The sequence below is a fragment of the Mauremys reevesii genome, linkage group 2, assembly GCF_016161935.1.
Source record: "Mauremys reevesii isolate NIE-2019 linkage group 2, ASM1616193v1, whole genome shotgun sequence".
Lineage (NCBI taxonomy): Eukaryota > Metazoa > Chordata > Testudines > Geoemydidae > Mauremys > Mauremys reevesii.
The window spans coordinates 218,013,918-218,033,714 of NC_052624.1; the positions used below are offsets into that span (position 1 = coordinate 218,013,918).

At 38.0% G+C, this 19,797-nt stretch overlaps 1 protein-coding gene across 5 annotated transcripts in view; it reads right to left on the reverse strand.

Annotated features, from left to right (window-relative positions):
- Positions 1–19,797, reverse strand: part of PCMTD1 (protein-L-isoaspartate (D-aspartate) O-methyltransferase domain containing 1) — a 91,547-nt gene that overhangs the window by 16,349 nt on the left and 55,401 nt on the right. For 4 of the 5 annotated variants that reach the window (XM_039524303.1, XM_039524305.1, XM_039524304.1 and 1 more), the window contains 2 exons: positions 18,551–18,653; positions 564–735 (listed from right to left, as the gene is read on the reverse strand). In XM_039524303.1, the coding sequence (XP_039380237.1) occupies positions 564–735; positions 18,551–18,653 (275 nt within the window). Of the gene's footprint in view, positions 1–563; positions 736–4,567; positions 4,696–18,550; positions 18,654–19,797 lie in introns of those variants that run through there. The other variant, XM_039524306.1, reaches the window with a different exon arrangement.

Below are 19,797 nucleotides of genomic sequence, written 5' to 3' on the forward strand. Positions count from 1 at the left end.
GTGTATATAGTTAATGTCACTGCTTCCCCTACAGTCAGCTAGATAAATCTGTGCTGAGTTTTCTTTCACACAATAGGAAAGAGGAAATTATTTTTTAAAGAAACTAGGATAAGATTTTTTGTTTGTTTGTATTATAATCAAGGACGCTCCGGGGCAGGTATAGCACATTAGAGTACTTTTGGCGAAATCCTGGCCCCACTGAAGTCAATGGGAGTTTTGCTATGGACTTCAACTGGACCAGGATTTCACCCTTTGTCCCAGCATTTTTTTTTAAAAAGATAATTAGATTTCAAGTTAATGTTGTCCTTGTAAATATGGACTTTTGGGTGATATGGCAAGCTAGTTTGACTTAAAAACAAAATACTCAAACAGCTCCTAGGATCACTTTAAAAGACTGTAACAATTTTCACACTCACACTGTACTGCTGTAGTTGAGCAGATAAGGATCATTAGTCAAAAAGCAAGTAAATAGAGTCTATAGTCTACATATGAGACAAGCATTTTTGTTAAACTGTGTGATTCTTATATCAAAATACAGCAAGGAAAAATTGTCAGTGAATCACCTGATCTTCTATTGGCATAACCAGAATACCTCCAACTTTCAATAAAATTTTCATGTAGTTCTCATGATCTTTCTGGACCCCAGCTCCACAATAAATCCGGTCATACTGATGACTATCCGATGCAATCTCCAGACAATTACCAACCACAAAGGCAGGTTCACAGAACTCAAATCTGGGGGGACGGAGGGGAAGAAAGGGTAAATATTTCAGAATAGTTGTCTATTTTTTAAATACAAGCAAATTTAGCTAAATATAGTAAAACTTCGATTTCACACCTTTGCTCATTTGTAATTAACACATTTAAAGAGTGTCGGCATGCTGTAATTGTACTAGATACAGAAACAGAAGACACAACTGAAATATATCAGTGTTTGTCTATGCATATCAGTTTACACTGTCAAAAAAGAACGGTGTATTATTTTCTAAATGCAATCATATATGCCTTGCTGAACAATAAAGTCGTAAAAAAAACAAACACAAAAAGCCCTTTTAAATTACTGTCTTTATTCACATTTATAAAGTATCCATGTTATGCTCTGGGTGTTGCACAAAAATTAAAACAGTTCAGTAAGTCATTGGTCTCAAACTACTCCCCTTTCATCGCCCCCTAAAACCAGCTCTCTCCCAACCAACTCCCTTCTCAAAAGGAAAAAAAAAAGGGAAGATGTGTTTTCCAGTGTGTGCCCTAAAAGTCATCAACTCTGGTTCTGACAGACCAAATAGAAGAGGAGAAAGTGATTTCAAGAGTCAAAGACCCCTCATTAAGAATTCCATTCCATCAGCTCCTATTCAGTAAGCTTTTTAAGCACAAGCCTAACTTTAAGCACATGAGCAGTCTCACTGAAGTTGTGACAGAAGAGGAACAGCTCTGTAGTAACTCAGATATTGTATGAAACCTGGTAATTTTATGTTTACTGTATGCACAAATTAGTTTATTTTAATCTGGGGGACTAGCAAGAAAAACAACAGGACATGAAACAATGACTCAAGATAATCCAACCCTCAGTAAATAAAGGGTTAAGAGACAAATCCCTGAACTATTAACTTTAGAGATTCTACCTCCTGTTCCAATCATCTTGCAGAACTGGGTTTGACAAGCAGGGGCAAAGCCTGAGAATTGACAAGAACAAAAACTGTGACTGGACTAAAAAGGACTCACTCTTTCTCAAGATTTTAGGGAGTTCAGGGGAACCAGATTGACAGACACCTTCTGTGACTGAAGTTAGGCCTAACCTAGTTTACCAGCAGGGGATGGTAGGGGTGAAGGTAAAACAGATATGCATAGACTGTTTTAAAATCCTTACTCCCTAAATGCTTTGTTCCTACTGTTAAAACAAAATTCTTTAGTTTTAAGTAAGTTGTATGATCACTACACACACCACTGGTCACAAACTCCCAAAGGAGAAATCACAGTTGCCAAATCCAATCAGACCACATCGGTGAGCATAGTTCATACATAGGGTACTGTAGCCCAGGACCCGGTCTCCAGACCTGGAGAACTGAGGAATTCCACCCCAGGAGAGGTAAAGGCATGAGGCCTGACGCCTTAGGGGAGAAGGAATGGGACAGAGATGCAATAAGCTCTGCAGCTGGAACAGAAGCCATTGCAGCAGTATCACAAGGGACAACAGGTGGTGTCACAGATAATCTAAATCATATTGTTAGAGATAGTCAAGTCAAAACCAGCATTTTAAACTTCATCCAAAATCAATTTGCACAGCTAATGCTGATCCCAGAGCACAGATATAAACGCACTCCTTTCAAGAAAAAAATTGCTTAATTAGCAAAGTCCTGCATTCTTAGATGTTGCCTGTTTTGTGCTATACCTTGAACGTAGATTATGCAGCAAAGCCCAGTACAGCAGAAAAACTCTACCAATCTACTGTCACAAGCCTCCTTCCCCTTCATAGGCAGTATAGCAGCCTAAAACGCTCAACACCCAGTCTTGTGCCATAAGTGTCTGTATGCTTCCCTCTTCTCTGTAGGGCTGCTAGATGGTGAGGCTCCTGAGGGTCAGACCTACATTCATAAATATTTTCAAGTGTTCCTATACAATAACGGGGTGGTCTGAGAAGGGGCTACAACTAGGAAATTGTTAAAGTTTAAACCAAAGTTTTGAAAGACGCAGCCCTTGTCCCTGATGCGGCTCAGGAATTCCAGTGCCCGAACATCCACAGCTGCATCATGCTTCAAGTGTGCAGGAGGTCAGCCTGCCCCTAGCTACATTCAAATGGAGCTCCTAAGGTACTTCGTGCTTCTCCTGTCCACCTTCAAGAGTTACACATAGGTATGTCCTGCATAGCTTCCAAGATCCCTCCATCAGGGCTTCTGATCCTATAGGGCTCTATAAAAGGCTGTCACTGATACCTGCATTTCCTTCATCCTCTAACACTGCCTGGTTCCCTCTCAACTGCTCCATCAAAAGGGAGAAGTTATGCAACTGTTTATATGGCCACAGAATCCTTTGTGTAAGCCCTGTGTATTATTCAGTATCGACTGAAATGTTCAAAAGGAGTTTCAACCTCATGGCTTTGGAGGTTGAAAAAAACAGAACTCTGGGCCACAGCTCCTGAAATCCCAATATGCTTAGACCCATATGGGAAGAACTTTTCTGACTTTGGCGCTTAGATTCATGTTTACTGAAGTACACAGATCTGTACTGACAATAATCAAATCTTTGCAGCACATTGCTGGTGAAGTGGCATACAAAAGTATGCTAATTTTGGATTAGATTTAAAAATCAATAGCTGGAAATTTATCAAACAGAAAATATGGGATTACAAGATTTATAAGATGTCTATAGGGAGGTGAGATGGGAAGGACAGAATTGTTTTCTTCTCTGAAAAACCATATCAAGTGTAAACCAAACAACCTCATCCATTCAGAGGGTACAGTCACAGGTTGATTTCATCTGGAAGGTCTCTAAATCCAGTGGATCTCAACCTTCATCCAGTTGTATTGAGAAGTTCACAGAGATCTGCAGACATGTTGTGAATTTGACAGCGGACTGCATCACTGGAGAGAGAATGTCTTGAATTGACTAACAGCAGCAGCAGATCCCAACAAAACACTGACAACATTCAAGACACGGGGAGCTATCAATGTTTCCTCAAATTATAACGAGACTTGGTGGCTTTCACTATTCACAGCAACACTAAGTATGATACTCAAGGGCTTTCATGTTCATAGTATTGCCATTAGTAAAACAATCTTCTGGTTTTGTAAACTTATAAGCTTTTGCTTGAAGAATTCAATGCATTTCTTTTGTAAAGATGGATGTTTGATCTTGAAACAGCTCAGTGCTCCTTCCTATTATTAGCTGTGTGCATATCCCAAAATACTTTGCCAACTACTGCAACAGCCTCTGAAGTATTATGGGTAGCTCTCAAGAATTCTGATATGCCTTTTGATCAGAGTCCACTAGAACGGAAAGCCAGGCTGCAAGAAACAGATCTACAGCAGAGGGAAAGAAAGGGAGGGTGGTTGGGACTGTCTTATCCATCTCTATGGAACAGTACAGGGTGTACATACTATAATTCAATTAACTTCACCTTGAGGGGAAGCTGGGAGAGCAAGAGGTAGCAGGTCCCAACAGGACAGGGAGACAGAAAAAACAAAACAAAACAAAACACAAATGGATGCCTGGATGCAGAAGAATAATTTAATTAGATGACAGAATTCTCCATTTAATGGCAAAATGGGGAAAAAGCCTGATTCCATGGCAACAAAACTGAAGAGTCCACAGGGCCCTGCTTGAGATGAATGGGCAGTTCACAAATCAAAGTTATTCAAGCTGTCAGTCACTACATTGATTCACATTTCATTCATTTTTATATTATCTCTGCAAACACAAGGACTAAAAAAACCACAAAAAGAAAAAAAGATGGGCCGGGGAGGGATGGTAATAATTCATGAAACCTGTTCACGATCCCTACAGGGTATCCTTGCTCTAGTCCAAGGTCTCAGGGAAAAGCAGAGGTAGCCAGTCTATATGCCTGACCTACCAACTACTACGACCCCTTTTTCATTCATGGCTTCTTCTTGCCCTTCCTCTGTAGGATCCGGCAAACATATTACCAGACACTCCCAGCAACAGCCTTCCATGCTTCCTCTACTGGTAGTCTCTGTTGTCTCTTGATGCTTGTGGCACTTCTGGCCATTTTATCTTTCTGAAATAAATAGGAAAGGGAAGTATTTCCAAGAAAATGCAATGGCATGCACATGGGTAACACACAAAAATCTTACTTAAAAAAAAAAATATCTTTTAGAGAAGTGACATGTGGAGATTCCAGACACATTTTCAGAGTGTCTGTTATAGTTAGTGAAGACAGTTGTGGTTAGGGACCCTTTGAAAAGTTTTAGCAGAGAAAATACCTGTTCTCCTTCAGAATTTAACTGCAGAGGAGACTAGAGGAGAGGGGGGAGAGCGTCCCACAATGCCCACAAAAATAGCCCAGATGAGCTAGCGGCTCCCTAAAGGCACAATATGAACATTAGTGTTCCTACTGCACACTTTTTGAGGTGTGGAGGAGCAGACAAGTTCTGTTTTACATTATGTCTCTGATTTATGGGCTAGGGTCATCACACGGTTGAATCAAGGAGGAATACCAGGAACTCTTCCTTCTTACTATGTTTGTGGCATTTTGCAACCTTTGTCTATGGCCCAGGGTTGCAGTCTTCATCCAAGTGAGCTGGTAATGGCCTTTGAAGCAACATGCAGTCTTTGTGATATGCAGGGAAAGCCATTACTATGGCCAGGGAGCTCCATCTGGTCCATGACCTGGCACTATATGACTAGAGACAGGCTACACACGTCACATGGTAATATGAATAATAAAATAATCAGTGATCACTTCAGTATTATAAAGGTACTGTTGTGAATCCACTGCTCACCTATTGGAGGTCTAAAGTCTAAAAGAAAAAAGAAAAAGCTATCGCCATCAAAGTTTCAGCCATGCAGAAAACAGATAAAATACCCCAACCCAGAATAGCCTCCTGAACTGACTTGCTCTTCCTGGAGTAGGAAAAACAAACAGGAGCTATGGAACTAAAGATAGAACGTTAAAGAATCTGTGAGTCAAAGGAAACAGAAATACTTGCTTCTCTATTATGTGCCCCCCTCCTATTGATATACTCATTTTCTGACTCCATAAGTAACTCAAGAATTTCTGAATACAAAGCTAACAGTTTAATTCTATGTTACAAGATGTGTAAAGCTCCCTGGGTCTATTTTTAAGTGATCAAATGCTCCCCAAAAATATAATTTAGTTGAAAAACAGTTGCCCACAAGAGTTTTGATACAAACTTTTGAGGTAGTATGAGACCAGCCACTGAAACAACAGGGTCTCATGAAGACTTCAGTTGATATAACCTCTTTTGGAGAGAAATGAGAATTTCTTCTCTACTATGCTTCATATACCAAAATCTTTAAAGAGGCATTTAGAGCTTTGCTGGGTTTTTCTTTAATCGAATACCTTAGGGTACCTTTCCCTCAAAAGGCAAAAACATACCCAAAGTTCACATCATTGTATTGTACCTCCAGACCGCTTCCAGCATAAACAGTTGACGATAAATGCAGTATCATTGCAGTAGCATTTGGAAGAAGGAAACCTACAGCCTAGCTGTAGCAACCTCTTCTACCTGCATGCCACACTGCTTGTTTTTCCCATAATTTCTGCAGAACACTACACAACGCTGACTATAATACAAATACTCTTCTGTAATATAATGAATAAATGCTTTAAAAATGATTATCACTAGGTCACATCTCTCCATTACACTTTAATACCACAAAACACATAAACCTAGTTTGTTTTAATAGAAATTCAATTTAATCTGAGCTAAAATCCTTCACTTAGTCATACTGACACTACACACAAGATGTCACCGTTGATTTAATTTCCAGTGTTTTTTAGCCATCAAAATGGATTAGTCATTCAATTTCCTTTGCTCTCTAACATTAAGCTTTTAATTTTTTTAACACCAAGAACTTTGCTGGAAAAAAATGTATTGTCAGAACGTTGGCACTGACAAATACATAAGCTACTTTTCAAGAAGAGACATATTTCACTTAGTCATTGCCCTGAAATGAAACTAGAAAAAGATTTGGGTCTAACAAATGCCTGATGTGAGTCACCTTTTGTTAACACCTAATGTGATTACCATTGTGGTTTGATTTATTTTTTTAGGAAAGTTTAGAAAAATCTCTCTGCGTTATTTCATATACACTGTGCTAAGTAAATACTTAGATAATGCTGACCCAAAGCTCTGCTAATATGGAGAATGTGCTTATAATCATATCAGTTTATTCAACAGAATCAGATACTTTCATTATGAGTTTGGTAGGACCACCAAGAATATCAGAAATTAAAATTCTAGTTATCTATAACATGGCAACAGGGAGAATTCCTCAGTGTTTAAATGGACACCTGCCACAAGCACATGGCGTAGAATAATTTAACATTGCACCGATTTTTCATATTGGGCCAAGGATAGCCAAAGTACACTTGATTTTGTTACAGTTTATTCGTAATGATACACTTTTCCCTCTAAACCGTAATGACTGCATTTTCATAGCCTGCATTTGAAGAAGCAGTAATGAAAAATTTGTTTTGTTAATTTATTCTCTCTGGTATAACATGCCCATGAATCCAACAGAAACAGGATGTTCTCTTTCAGACAATTTCACTGGAAGTCAAAAAAAAAAAAACCCTCTGTCTATCAAGGATCCAGGGAGTTTAAGTTCATTTCTCACCTTCTCCTGCCAAAGCAGTTTAATTAAACACAGACTATGAAATCCATATTCATGAAAAGTATGATTTTCCATAAGAACCAGCAATGAAATATTACTACAGAATAAAAATTAAACATTCACCAATTTGGACCGCAGTGTTTACTTTGAAAAAAGAAATTAAGAGGTTAATTTTGATTTCACTTGTATCCATATCTACTATTATATTATGTGTCTGCTATAACAAGCAAAGAGGGTAAAGGAACGTTTCTATTTATCAATATCATAGAATTAAACCCTCAATTAGAGGGTGCTACAAACTGGCCCAGTAACTCACCATATAGTCACTAACCCACAGCGAGTGGACCCAACAACTGAGTCTCATGTGCTTCCAAGCCAGCTGGGTCTGGATTCTTCTATTCACTAGCTCTAGGGATCTAGGGCTCACACTCCCAGGCTCAGACTTTGTCTGATGCCCTTTCTTGGGATGTGGGATGCCAATGTCCAGAAACCAGTGTCTGAATCCTCCTGAGCCCCCCCAAGTTGCTTTTCCGCAATCCCCCAGAGCTCAACCTAGGCTGTGGGCAATTGGGACTTACTTGTTTAATTAACCCCATCAGACACAACATGACAAAAAATCAAAGAACAAAGGCTTTAGCAGAAGAATTTAACCATATTTACTCTTAAACCAATCAAGAGTTACAGATCTCTGAACACAGACCTGAAGTCCTAAAATGCACCCTCCCATAGTATGAGCTCACCTCTTTCTGTGAGTTTGTAGTGCATCAACAGACTAAGCTGGGCAGAGTCCCTCCTTCCCTCTCTGTCCTGCAAGTCCTTATATGTAGCAGTCAACCCTCCTGCACAGAGTAAAATCCTGATCTTACATAGATTCTCTGTCTCTGTGCCACGTGTGCAAATTATAAGTGCTATAGCCATCGGTCATGCTTGTCCCCCTCAACCCCTCTTTCGGGGCACTCTGTAGAACTACCATTATTCCATGAGGGGCAGGCCTGTAGTCAAAGTCAACGGCTGTCAGCAATGGCCCTTCAGTGAGATGTACAACACCTTTCCCAGGCAAAGCAGCTGTCTGGAGTGCAGCACAACTTGCCCTTGGGCAAGTCCAAACAAATGTGGTCACAGTACACAGGTATAAAAACCTCCACAATTTGATACAGTAATATCCCACTCCATCACAGAGAGAAGTAGCTAAACGATACTGGAGCAAGTTTGATTTAGACTGAGTACCATTCTTCCAAAAGATTCATCTGAAATGGCTTTCCAAATCAAGGACCGAACCTTGCAGTTCTAACTCACGAGTCATTCCATTGACTCATATCAATTTGTAATATTTTCCAAAATGATGACTACACAATTATCTTGCTTATTTCCTTTGTTAGTGTTATTTATTTTGGACTGGTCCAAAAAACAAAAAAATCAGGATCATAGTCCCACTTTAGCACATGCACAAAGTCATGGCACTTGATTTTCATTTACTTTTTCATTGCCAGAGACTTTAATATAAATGAAAACCAGGCCCATGGTTTCTACATCTGAGAATGTATAAAGTGAACAAGCAAAATGGTGGGGGAGGAAAAAAGGACAGAATTTTTAATTATATTTTTAAAAACAATCCATTACCTCCATCCATCCACCTAGCCAATGTTACTGGACTAGTTTCCCAAATGTTGCAGTAGAGATGGATCTTGTACAACCAAAGTTAAAGCCTTGATTGTGCACTGTTCCTTCATAACTTCTAGACGTTTTATCTTATCCATTTTATAACAGTTGGTTCTGATACTTTCCTTCCTCCAAGGATGGATGAAGACACACAGAATTATAGACTTACATAAGTGTTTAGCTCTCAAAAGTTGCCCCAAAGCTTTTTCTGAAAATAAAATTTAAAAAAATGTATCTTAAAATCCCAAAACTTCAAGCCAACACAGGAGCTGTGCTGGGCATGGGCACTCAACAGTCATACAGAGGCTCCTGTTGTGTCCACTGCATGGGATACTTTGAAGGAGTGTTGATGATGGCCCAGTGTCAGGCTATGACAGGGAGCCACATTACTGCACATCTGATCTAGAGGGGCTATTTCAGCCTGTGGTGTTTGGGGGGCTCTCAATAGTCCCTGCTCCTGACCCCTCCATTGAGGGAGTAAAAGTCAGCTCCCCACCTCCTCATTCTCCACCTGCATAGAGACCGAATACTGTAGCCGGAATAAAAGAATGTCATCCTAAGAAAACACATATGCAAGTAGTCTTCACAAATTACAAACACGTTTTAAATACAAGTTTGAAAATTATTTCCTCTTGCAGGAAACCTGTCACATCAGGGTTCTGTGTTTCACCCTCCACAGATGATATCATGAACACAAACAGTCCAGGGAGCTGCACAGCCTGTACCGCTTGAGATATTCTTTATATCATTAACTTTAGCAGGGGAAGCATGAAAACTATGAACTCAGGTCTCAATAAAAAAAGCCTTTCAGTGAATCTTCAAGATGTATTTATTTGTGGTATGGTAAATCTAGACAAGCTAGTGACTTGGAAACAAACAGCTGTGAAGGTGGTTGATTATTTCTGGACATGGCTAGCATTATTCCATTTTGTTCTAACTTCCCATCTGGGTCATTGCGAATGCTAGATTCCAATGAGGCTATTATTTTAAAAAATCCTAATAAGCAGTATAACAATTTGGTATTTCAAAACACTTATTTGTTTTAAAATGCATTGGAGATTTTATTGTCCTTCGTGCATTCAGCTATGCTATTACTTTACCCTTTTTATGCAAAGACCAAGCCAGGTCAATTTCTTGTGGCCTAAGAAAAGGAAATTAAGCTTTGGTATACACAAAATATTTTTAAAGCAAATTATGAATCTAATATTGATAGGCCATGGAAACAGCTTTGGCTCTAGCATTCATGTCTAATAAAAATATTGTTTAAGTATTCAAAAATCAAGAAGAAATTAAACTCACGTCTCTTAAAAGCATTTGTCAATTGCCTATAGTACAAGATTTAGGCAGGATAAAAATATTTCCTATACAAATCTCAGTTAGATTTACACCTTTTCAGAATCTTACAGTGTAAAAGTATACAGATTCCAGAATTAACCCTCATAATCTATATCACTGTTCAAAACAGTCTCTTGTACTTTGAAGATGTTGATATAATCCCAGAGATAGTCCTTGCTAGAGTATCATTTTATTTCCTTCTAGTATTTGGTTTCTTTTTCATACATTAGTGTTTGTATCTTAGCCATAAATTTTATATGCTGATGTTTGAAGTGATGAGGATCTCACAGGATGACTGCAAAGTCAAACTTATATGGAGGAGATTGGATATAGAAAAGAAACCTGGTTTGCAAGAGCCTCTCTCTTGGTAAGTAAAAGTGAAGGACTTCTAATCTCTTGGATCCAAAAAGGATTATCCCTTCAACCATCTTACAGCCACAGTATTATAAGGATTTCCTCTTGATCTTTTAGCAGTCTAAAAGACAATTAAGAGAAACATGTACTAGAAATTTTGGATAGCATTGAACACCCACAGCAAATGCTCCCAGAGCCCCTTCTGTTAAGAAAATAGAGTACAGTATTGTGTTTTGATTTAGTCTATTTCAGTATCTCTGAAAGTTTGTATTTGAGTGCTAAGTCTTCAATGAAAATTTGATTCCCTTTGGAGAACCATCTGTCAATTTGGCCAATTAATGTTCATGTTGTATACGTATTTGCATTGCCAAGATATTGGAGGTCATTGCTCAATAACAATTTCTGTGGCCTTTTACTTTCTGATAGTATTAATATGTGGCTCATTGTTAATAACCTTTGACATTCCTGTGCAACTATTCTTACTCCTCAGTTCCAAGACACTGATGTGCTTCTGAGTTGTCAAGCTTAAAAAGGTCCTTTTCATATATTGCCCAATCCAGGAAGGGGTTTCCCATTGTTAATGCTGTTCTCATAAGTGTTTTGGGAGACATTTCTGACTATGTTTGTGAACAACAGTCAAAGACTGTTGTATTTGAAAAATTGTATCCTTATTCATAATGACAAATATAATTTTACAAGATGCACATGTAAATTCTTGTTTCTATTACATCATGTGGTTAGAAGACAAAGGCAAAAATCTTTAAGTCAATGTTCACGTTTTCTCTGTACTATGCACACTTTATACCTCTATTTTTGAATAAAATAGCACTTTCTCCCTAAATCACTTGCGTTGGCTCTTCTCTAAGTGGTATATTGCTTTTGGGGGCATTTAACATTAATTCTTTTTCTATAACATTTGACATCTTGGTTACTACTAATTCTAGACTATTATTGCTTTTATAAGCAAATACAGTCTTAAAAGCTCCAGTGTCCCCTTTCCCATCAGATATGGAATTAACACTACTATTTGGGGGAATACATATAAAACTGAAGACAATCTGAAGAGTAGACTATAATACTAGTAAACCTGTGAAAGCAAGTGACCCTTAAAATTTGAAGTGACATGTAACACTATGCATCCACTACAACAATGAATGCAATAGGTTTAGCATTAGAGATGTAGCTGATAATGTTGCAGATAACATTTCTCTTTGATACTTCAACTTCAAATTAATGCAGTAGTGCATTAAATACTCAGAATCACATAAAACTCAAGCAGAGCACAAGATTACCTGAATAAAAACGGAGGTAATTAGTGTATTACATGACCCTTAAATATAAATTTTCAAAAGCTAATTTGTTGATATCATCCATTTCATTGAGATGAGCAAAAACATAATTTCCCCCATCTGATTAACTCTGGAGAACAAATACTTGTGATTCAATCACTGGTTCTTGCAAATATTTATGTCTAGATTTGTCACCCCTTCAGAGTCTGTTCCAGAATTTAGAATCCTTCATGTAGTATATCTAGACCTTGAAGATAAAATAGAAACAAAGATTTTGAAAGAATGATCTAAAGTGATTCCACTGTGGGCTTTAAGGTTTTGAATATAGGGAAGACTTTTCCCTTCTCCATTTCTTCTGCCACAGTATTTTTTTGTGCCTCAAGTTTCCCCATCAGCAAATTTTATGATGAAAATTTGGAAAGCAGATAATCTTTCCATTGAAGTAGTGCATATTGTTTTATAGAGTGAAATCTCAATATATACGTCAACATCAATGACCGTTATAAAATATGAAGCTAGTGATATTTGCTGTTGACTTACTAGTTTGATCCTGGTAGTCAATAGCTTCCTTTGGGTCAGTTCATAATTCTACTCCTATCAGAATTTGTAGAAGCAAAAGAAGATTGAATGGAACCAGTGTCCCTTTTTCTACTTTTGTCTAGGAGATATTTCTGCAATGCTTCTTCAACTAGAGGGGATTTCTTCAACTAGTATAAAATGGGTACTTGGGAAGATTCAGTTGCTGCACCTACTTTTGGTAAGGCTGGCTGCAATATCCATTTTTAGAGTCCTGCAGTTTATAAGGCATCATGGTTATAAATATTCCTCTGTAACATCTCCAGATAATGGGTGATGAGGAATATAAACAATTGTTTGCCACACTCTCATAGTGTCACAGAATTCTAATAAATAATCTCTTTTTGGTGATTCTTGTTAGACTAGTAAAGCTCAATGACAGTTCACCCCCTCTGGAATGGCACAAGGTTCCAGAACTTGGAACGGGTTCAGGGGTTACTGTTTTCTTTTTGGTTAAATGCACGTTTCATTTTCTTTTTGATAGCTTATACCTTTTGTCTTTATAGCAGGATAATCATTTGACTGCAGCTGGATGAAGACTATTTTCTTCTTTGATGACTCCTAGGGGTTGCCAATTCTGGTTGGATGTATTCCTGGAGGTGTCATCACAGAACATAATATTTAATTAAAGATTAATCTTTAACTCCTGGAGACTCCAGAAGAATCCTGGAGGGCTGGCAACCCTAATGACTCCTTGTGCATAACTATTGTTTGAACTTCCTTTACAAATGGAGAAATTAGCCTTACCAATGTTTAACTAAAATGAACTAAATTTTACTGGATACCATGAAATGCTGCTGGGAGACTGACAATAGAAAATTTCACTTTCCCAGTGCAGATACAACTTACTAAAAGACTTCAGTAGGAAGTCTTACCCATAACATTTATCCCAGAAGTAGTACTAGAATCCTAGTCACTTACCATTGCAGTTGTTTCTTTAGAAGAGTAGCGATAAATTCTTTTGATCCTGAGAAGAGTGTTGATATTTCTTTCACGGCACTCACTTCAGCAGCTTACACACGTTTGGTTTTTGATAGGGTGTTAGGAGATGGGCGACCTAGCCCTGCCCTTTGGCTCTCCCTCCGAGACGGATATTCTAGGTCTAGAAGCCGACTGGGAGCAGAAAAGACAACATATTCCCCTTCAATAAACAGGTGAAGCGGGGCCTGACACTTTGCACATATGTGCTTTAGATAGAGCCTTCTTAAGGACTGAGTTTTTCCTTAGGTGGCATGCATCCTCGCTCAAACGTTAAATGTGGAAGCGATTCTTACCACATGTCAAACTCAGACCAAGATCATCCTTCAATTAATGCCTAAATAAGCTCTCTTTTACAACACATCTTTCCAAAGAGTAATGAGAATTAAGAAAGCACTTTCTATCTAGTTTGCTTCTAGAGGTAAAACTATCTTGTGAAATAGACCCAAGACAGCACTTTACTTGTCTTAGATTATCAAATGACAACTCCATCTCCATATCCAGTCACAAGAGAATTAAAACTTTACAGATTAGTGGGATATGGATATAAATACAAATGATTACTGGAATGATTTGCCTTTTTAAAGCAAGATGCTGAAGAGTTGTTTTATGTAGGGGAACAGCTTCAGAAGGGCCAAAGGATGGCAGCTGAACTCCCAGAAGGAGTCAATCACCCTAAGCATCGAAGAAAAGGAGCATGCTTCCCCTGCCCCCCAAAATCTCTTTAAGGATGAATATGCTACTTTCATAGAGCTCCCAGACTCTGATCTAAACCTGTTCCACCTGCTAAGAGATTAATCTTTTTGTCTATGGATTTGCTCATCAGGAATTGGGAGAAAATTATAGGTTACGCTATACAACATAGGATTTCTGCATGTTTCATCTTTTATTTCTCCTACAAAAGAGGATGTACAGTATACACTACAAATAACTCCATGTGTTTAAGTTGTAAGAAAAGAACTCTGTGTTAAGCATCAAGCTTTAGCTGCATGATCCCTAAGCAAAATCTCCATGTGCTGGGCTGGAAATATACAAAGCATCCAGGAAATTGTCCTATAGGTATCTATAGTTTTTTGCTTGGTGACAAAAATTTAAGTGGAAAGAACCAAGCCAAACAACTTTTTGAAGATGCACTGGTGAACTTCTTTGGAGGAATTTTTATATTTTTATCCAAGACATGAACACAAAGACAAGCACAGAAATACTGAAACTTTTGCACTTGGAAATGTAGGCTCTGCTCCCATCTGGGTTGTGCACAGAAACGCTCAACACAGAAAGATTATGGCTTATAAGTACAAGTGACTAGAACAGTCTGGAATAGTATTATTCAGCATATTACAGAACCTTTGCTTTAAATGTGTATTTAAAATCTAGTTTGAAGCTCCGCAAGTAGCTAAAAATAAGCTAACACAATTTTAAAAGATAAGAGGTGGACAGTTAGGCCCAAAGACTCCTAGTCATCCATTGAATAAGTACAGGACAGGAAGTAGCGATTCAAACTTCCACACTTTGCCTTGTCAGTACGCCTCAAATATAACCTCAAATATAATTAGTTTGAGCTATACCACCAAATAAGCAGAGGAAAATTATTTTCAGTCAATAGACCCCTGCTGGGTTCAAGCCAGTGATCTAAGTGAAAGACTCTACATGCCTTTCATGAACACTTTTTCCTGGAACGCTTCTCATCCAAGTATTGAGCAGATCCAATCTCAATCAGCTGAGATCAGAAGTCACAGACCATAGTAGCTGCAGGGTAGGTATCTCATTTATCAACTGAAGCCCCAGGAACCAAAACTAGGCCTCCAGCACAATAGCATGTTCCTACTAGGTCTTTAGGACAGACAACTGTTTTAAAAATATTTTATATATGATAAACAAATTAGTAGGATCAGAAGAACAATTCCCTTAGAACACCATGTATCAGGTCTTCAAGATATCACCCATCCAAATACAGTATTAACTCAGTACAATAAGCTTTATTTTCAAAGAAAATAGCTAAAATTAGGGATACTCAAGACAGGAAAAATCATCCATCAGGCAGCCAGCCCTTATTCCTTCATTTGTAATCTAGTGGTTACCAAATATATTATTATCAGGAAGCACTTACACACTTGACAGAATTTTATTTGTTGGTTTAGTTTTTTTAAATAGCCATTGCTTGGTTACTTATTGTTGCAAGAATGATGATTGAGTAACATACTGTGGCGTAAAAGATCCAAACTTGTTAGTGGGCATAAAAGCTTTGTGTATGATACTTACATTAATCTCATGATCTAGTTACACAATGGAATACAGTCACTTGCAGCTAAAAGAATGAATTAACTATCACCTTAATGTAGAGCAACATGCTGAGCACCACAACTAAATAAGTCTTAGTGAAGCAAAGGGGAAAAAAACCTTTACTATTTCAATTCATTGTAAGACTTCCATAACATATCTCAAAACAACTTTCCTTCAAACAAGGTATAGACATTCATTTACATTCAAGAATAAGAACATGCCAAGTTCAAAGTTTATAACTAGGTTTTTAATAAAGTGAAACAAAGGGACTGAAAATAAGTAAAACCCACTGTTTTTAACCTTCATCTAGCTCAAAAATGGCCATATTTTTATTAAGTTGTGATTTGCATTCTTCCTTCTCCTCTTCTCCATCCTTACTTCCTCCCAAACCCAAAAGATAGTTTTATGAATAAATTATGAATTACTGACAACTGGGTGATTTAATAAGAAACAGCATCCAAATCTTAAGTACAAGATCACTAATGTAATGTTAGAGTAGAGAAAATCATTAGTTACTACATGCTAACACAATTTTCTGTACAGATGTGTCATGGATTAATTGCTCCATATTACTTAAACACACACAATTCTTCTGGCTATAATCCTTTTTAATTCACGCCAGTTTAACGCAGGGTGCACCAAGCCTCCAATTATATCAGGAGGTGTCTAGAACTAAAAATGATGGTGACAGTAATGAAACACACCCATCTTTTTAAATATAGTATCATTTATTCTATTGTGGAAACAAAGGAAATTAAATATACAATAAACCGCTATCAAAATAACATTAAAGACCAGATTTAAAAATTAATAAAAGCAAGCAAGCGAATTCAGCAGTAAAGCTAACTACACCATTTATAGAACTTACCTGGTTGTGTTTATCTATCCTAACAGAATGGCTCTCTGTCTCAGTAGGGGTGTAGGTCAGACAGCAGAGGGATAGTCAACACCTGAAAGTTCAGGGGGAGGAAGAAGATGGGAGAGTACATACCCAGACCTGCCAGGGCCTAGTTACTCCTCATCCTGTGAGAATATTCTTGGGGATGGGGTGGGGCTTTTCTGCCTCCCATTGGCTGGAAAAAGGGGTATATTACTCCTGGGGGAATTTTGCATTACTGCGCGTGCACAGAATTCATGGCCCTTGCAGATTTCTTTGCTTCCCTGCAGAGAAATGACTCGTGACGGGGAAGCTAAGGGAAGCCGCAAGAGGAGTCACGTACCCCTCCCCAGCAGTCTAGGCAGGTTGGTTTGGGCACCCAAAGCAGCTGGTAGAGACTTAAATCACCGCCAGGACGGGGGGCTGGGCAATCATGCTTGTGTGAGAGAGAGAGAGAGGGACACACACACACACACACACACACACTCTGTCCTTCTTACTTGCCATTGTGGCATGCTTGCTGTGAAGGGGCAGGGTTTTGGGGGTGTTTCTGAGGAGGTAGGTGTCAGACCAAAATGTAGCAGCCTTCCTTTAGTGAATTGTTCCCATTGCTCTTAGTGAATTCCTCCATGAGTATAAAACAGGGGGAAATGTTTTAAAGCTCCTTTACATTACAAGAGTGGTATAAAAATCAGTATGGCCTTAAAAATGGTTATGGTGCTTCAATGATTAGAACTGGTCTAAATTTTTGGACTGAAAAAATTTCCTATCAAATGTGCTCCATGAACTGTTTGCTACTGACCTTTCTGGAGGTGGTCAGCAGCCAATATAAATTGTGAGTTTGAGTCCCCAGCCCTCACTTGCTCTTCAGTTGCCTATGATGTAACACTGAGAATATGGCTGCATATATTTGTTGACCAATAATTAGAAGGATTTCCTCTAATGCTCCCCACTCCCATTCTCCATCCATTGTACTCTAGTTTAAATAAATTACCAAAATAATTGAAACCAGAATGATTATAGTGCATTATTTTAACAAATAAAATATGGAGAATTTTAGAATATTGTGCACAAAAATTATTTTTTTGGTGCAGGATTCCCCCAGGAGTAGTATATAAGGGAGTTGGCTTTCATGCCCCTCCCCCCCCAAAAAATGTAAAGCCTTCCTAGACATCAGGAGACCTTTTGCCTATAAGGGGAGATGACATAGCGAGGTCCACTCTTGGTACCCTCTGAGAGGGAAAAGTGAGAGGATTCAAGAGTGAGGTAAATCCAAGGGGTAAGTCTGAAGAGTGGCTATCCCGAGTCACTGGTTATATGGCGGAAGCCCTGTAATTCTCCACTGGACCCAATTAAATACCTGGTACGTGAAAAGGGGATGGTGTATAATGCCACTCCCCATTGTTAAATGTTGATGCCAGCTGCTTAAATCCATCCCTGTGTCTCTTTCATTCATCTGCGTGCTCTAACCAACACTGCTAGGTTACATGCTGTATGTTCATATTCAGTAATATCTAGGCACAGTGACACCTCAGACTGTTAATATTAATCTGAGTTGTTATACTTATACATTTATTTCAGATCTGCACACAAAAGAAGCTGCATAAGAACACAGCATAATTGAGTGTGTTTAAGGCAAAAAGGCAGGAGGATAGATTTTGGCACTCAAAGATGTTCCCTACTTTTAAAAAAAACAAAACTATTTTTTAACTTCCACTTACCTCACTTTAAATATATCCAACAAACTTCAAATATGATTTCCAATAATGAACATTAACAAGATGTTAAAATTTGCAAAATGTCATTTATTCCTTAATATTGTACCTCAGTAAAAAAAAAATCCAAACATTTCTGGTTGCAAAATGAACTGGATAAGTGAGATACTTACTTATCAAAGCTATCACTATTTTTTATGAAGCTCTCCAATTTTTCCTTGGCATATTCTACCACATCTGAATGAAGCTCTATTCCATGATTTATTCCAAAAGGGCCTGCAATTAAAAAAGTGTTTTTTATAAGTACTGTTTTATGCACTGGTGTAACACCTTTCATCTAATGGTATCACAGTGCTTTTATTAACATTTGATTAAGCCCTCCAACACCCCTACAAAAAGGGATATTTTTATACTTTTTTACAGATGGGTAAACTAAGGCACATGATTATTTAGTGAGCCAGTGAAAAAGCCAGGAGTACAACCCAGGAGTTCTGGCTCCCTATTTCCTGTTATAACATGACTTCACTAACGCCAAGAAAGCACAAGTACATTTTTCCTATTAGCCTTCATAAGAGAAAGTTCATAAGGCAGTAAGTCTGATCTTTTCTTAGCCTTTTAATTAGACTTTAGAGTGGCACAATTTTTTAAAGACAGCAGGTGTTGATAGTTATAATGTATTTGTTTGTAGAAGGATTAAAATTTGGTAAATTTAAAGCATATTATACTGAAGTGGAATCATCTCAACGAATGATGGCAGAGATTCAGCATAGTATGTGCATATCTATACCCATAATTATACACATTTCTCAATTATGCAATTTCCTGAATCCTTATGGGGTATCAGCCTTCAGCCAACTGGACCATAGAAATTTACTAAAGTGCTATACAAGTATTGATCTACAACAGTAAAGTGTTGGTGCAGATCTCTATTCAGATTAATCCCACTGACATGTCCACCACATTCACTTCTAACCCAACTCCTTACCCTTTCAACTCATTTAGTAATCATATGTTTTTAACAAACAGCTTGAAAATGAATTTCAGTTTGTGGTAAAAGGGCTAAGTCGACTATTCTAAAGTAGGGAGGTGCAAGGAGAGACATTAAGACTAGAGTTAGACGGGTTGCCAGCTAAAGAGGTGGCCATGTTTGTTGTGGGCATAGAGAGGTAGGAATTCAGTATGTAATAGGCAGCCCACAGAACAGATTTTAGTAGCCATGTAGAGAAGAGGAAAAGCACATTTCAACCAAACAGCAAGTAGAGGTTGCATTCTATTAATTCAGTAATCACTATTCCCCAAGCCTTTACTTTTAGAATTATTTAGCCCAACACTTAATTATCTAATATAAGAAGCATCCTCAAATTATTATTTCAGTAACAAAATTTATTCATCCAGGGAAATTCATAAGGATTTTTTTCTC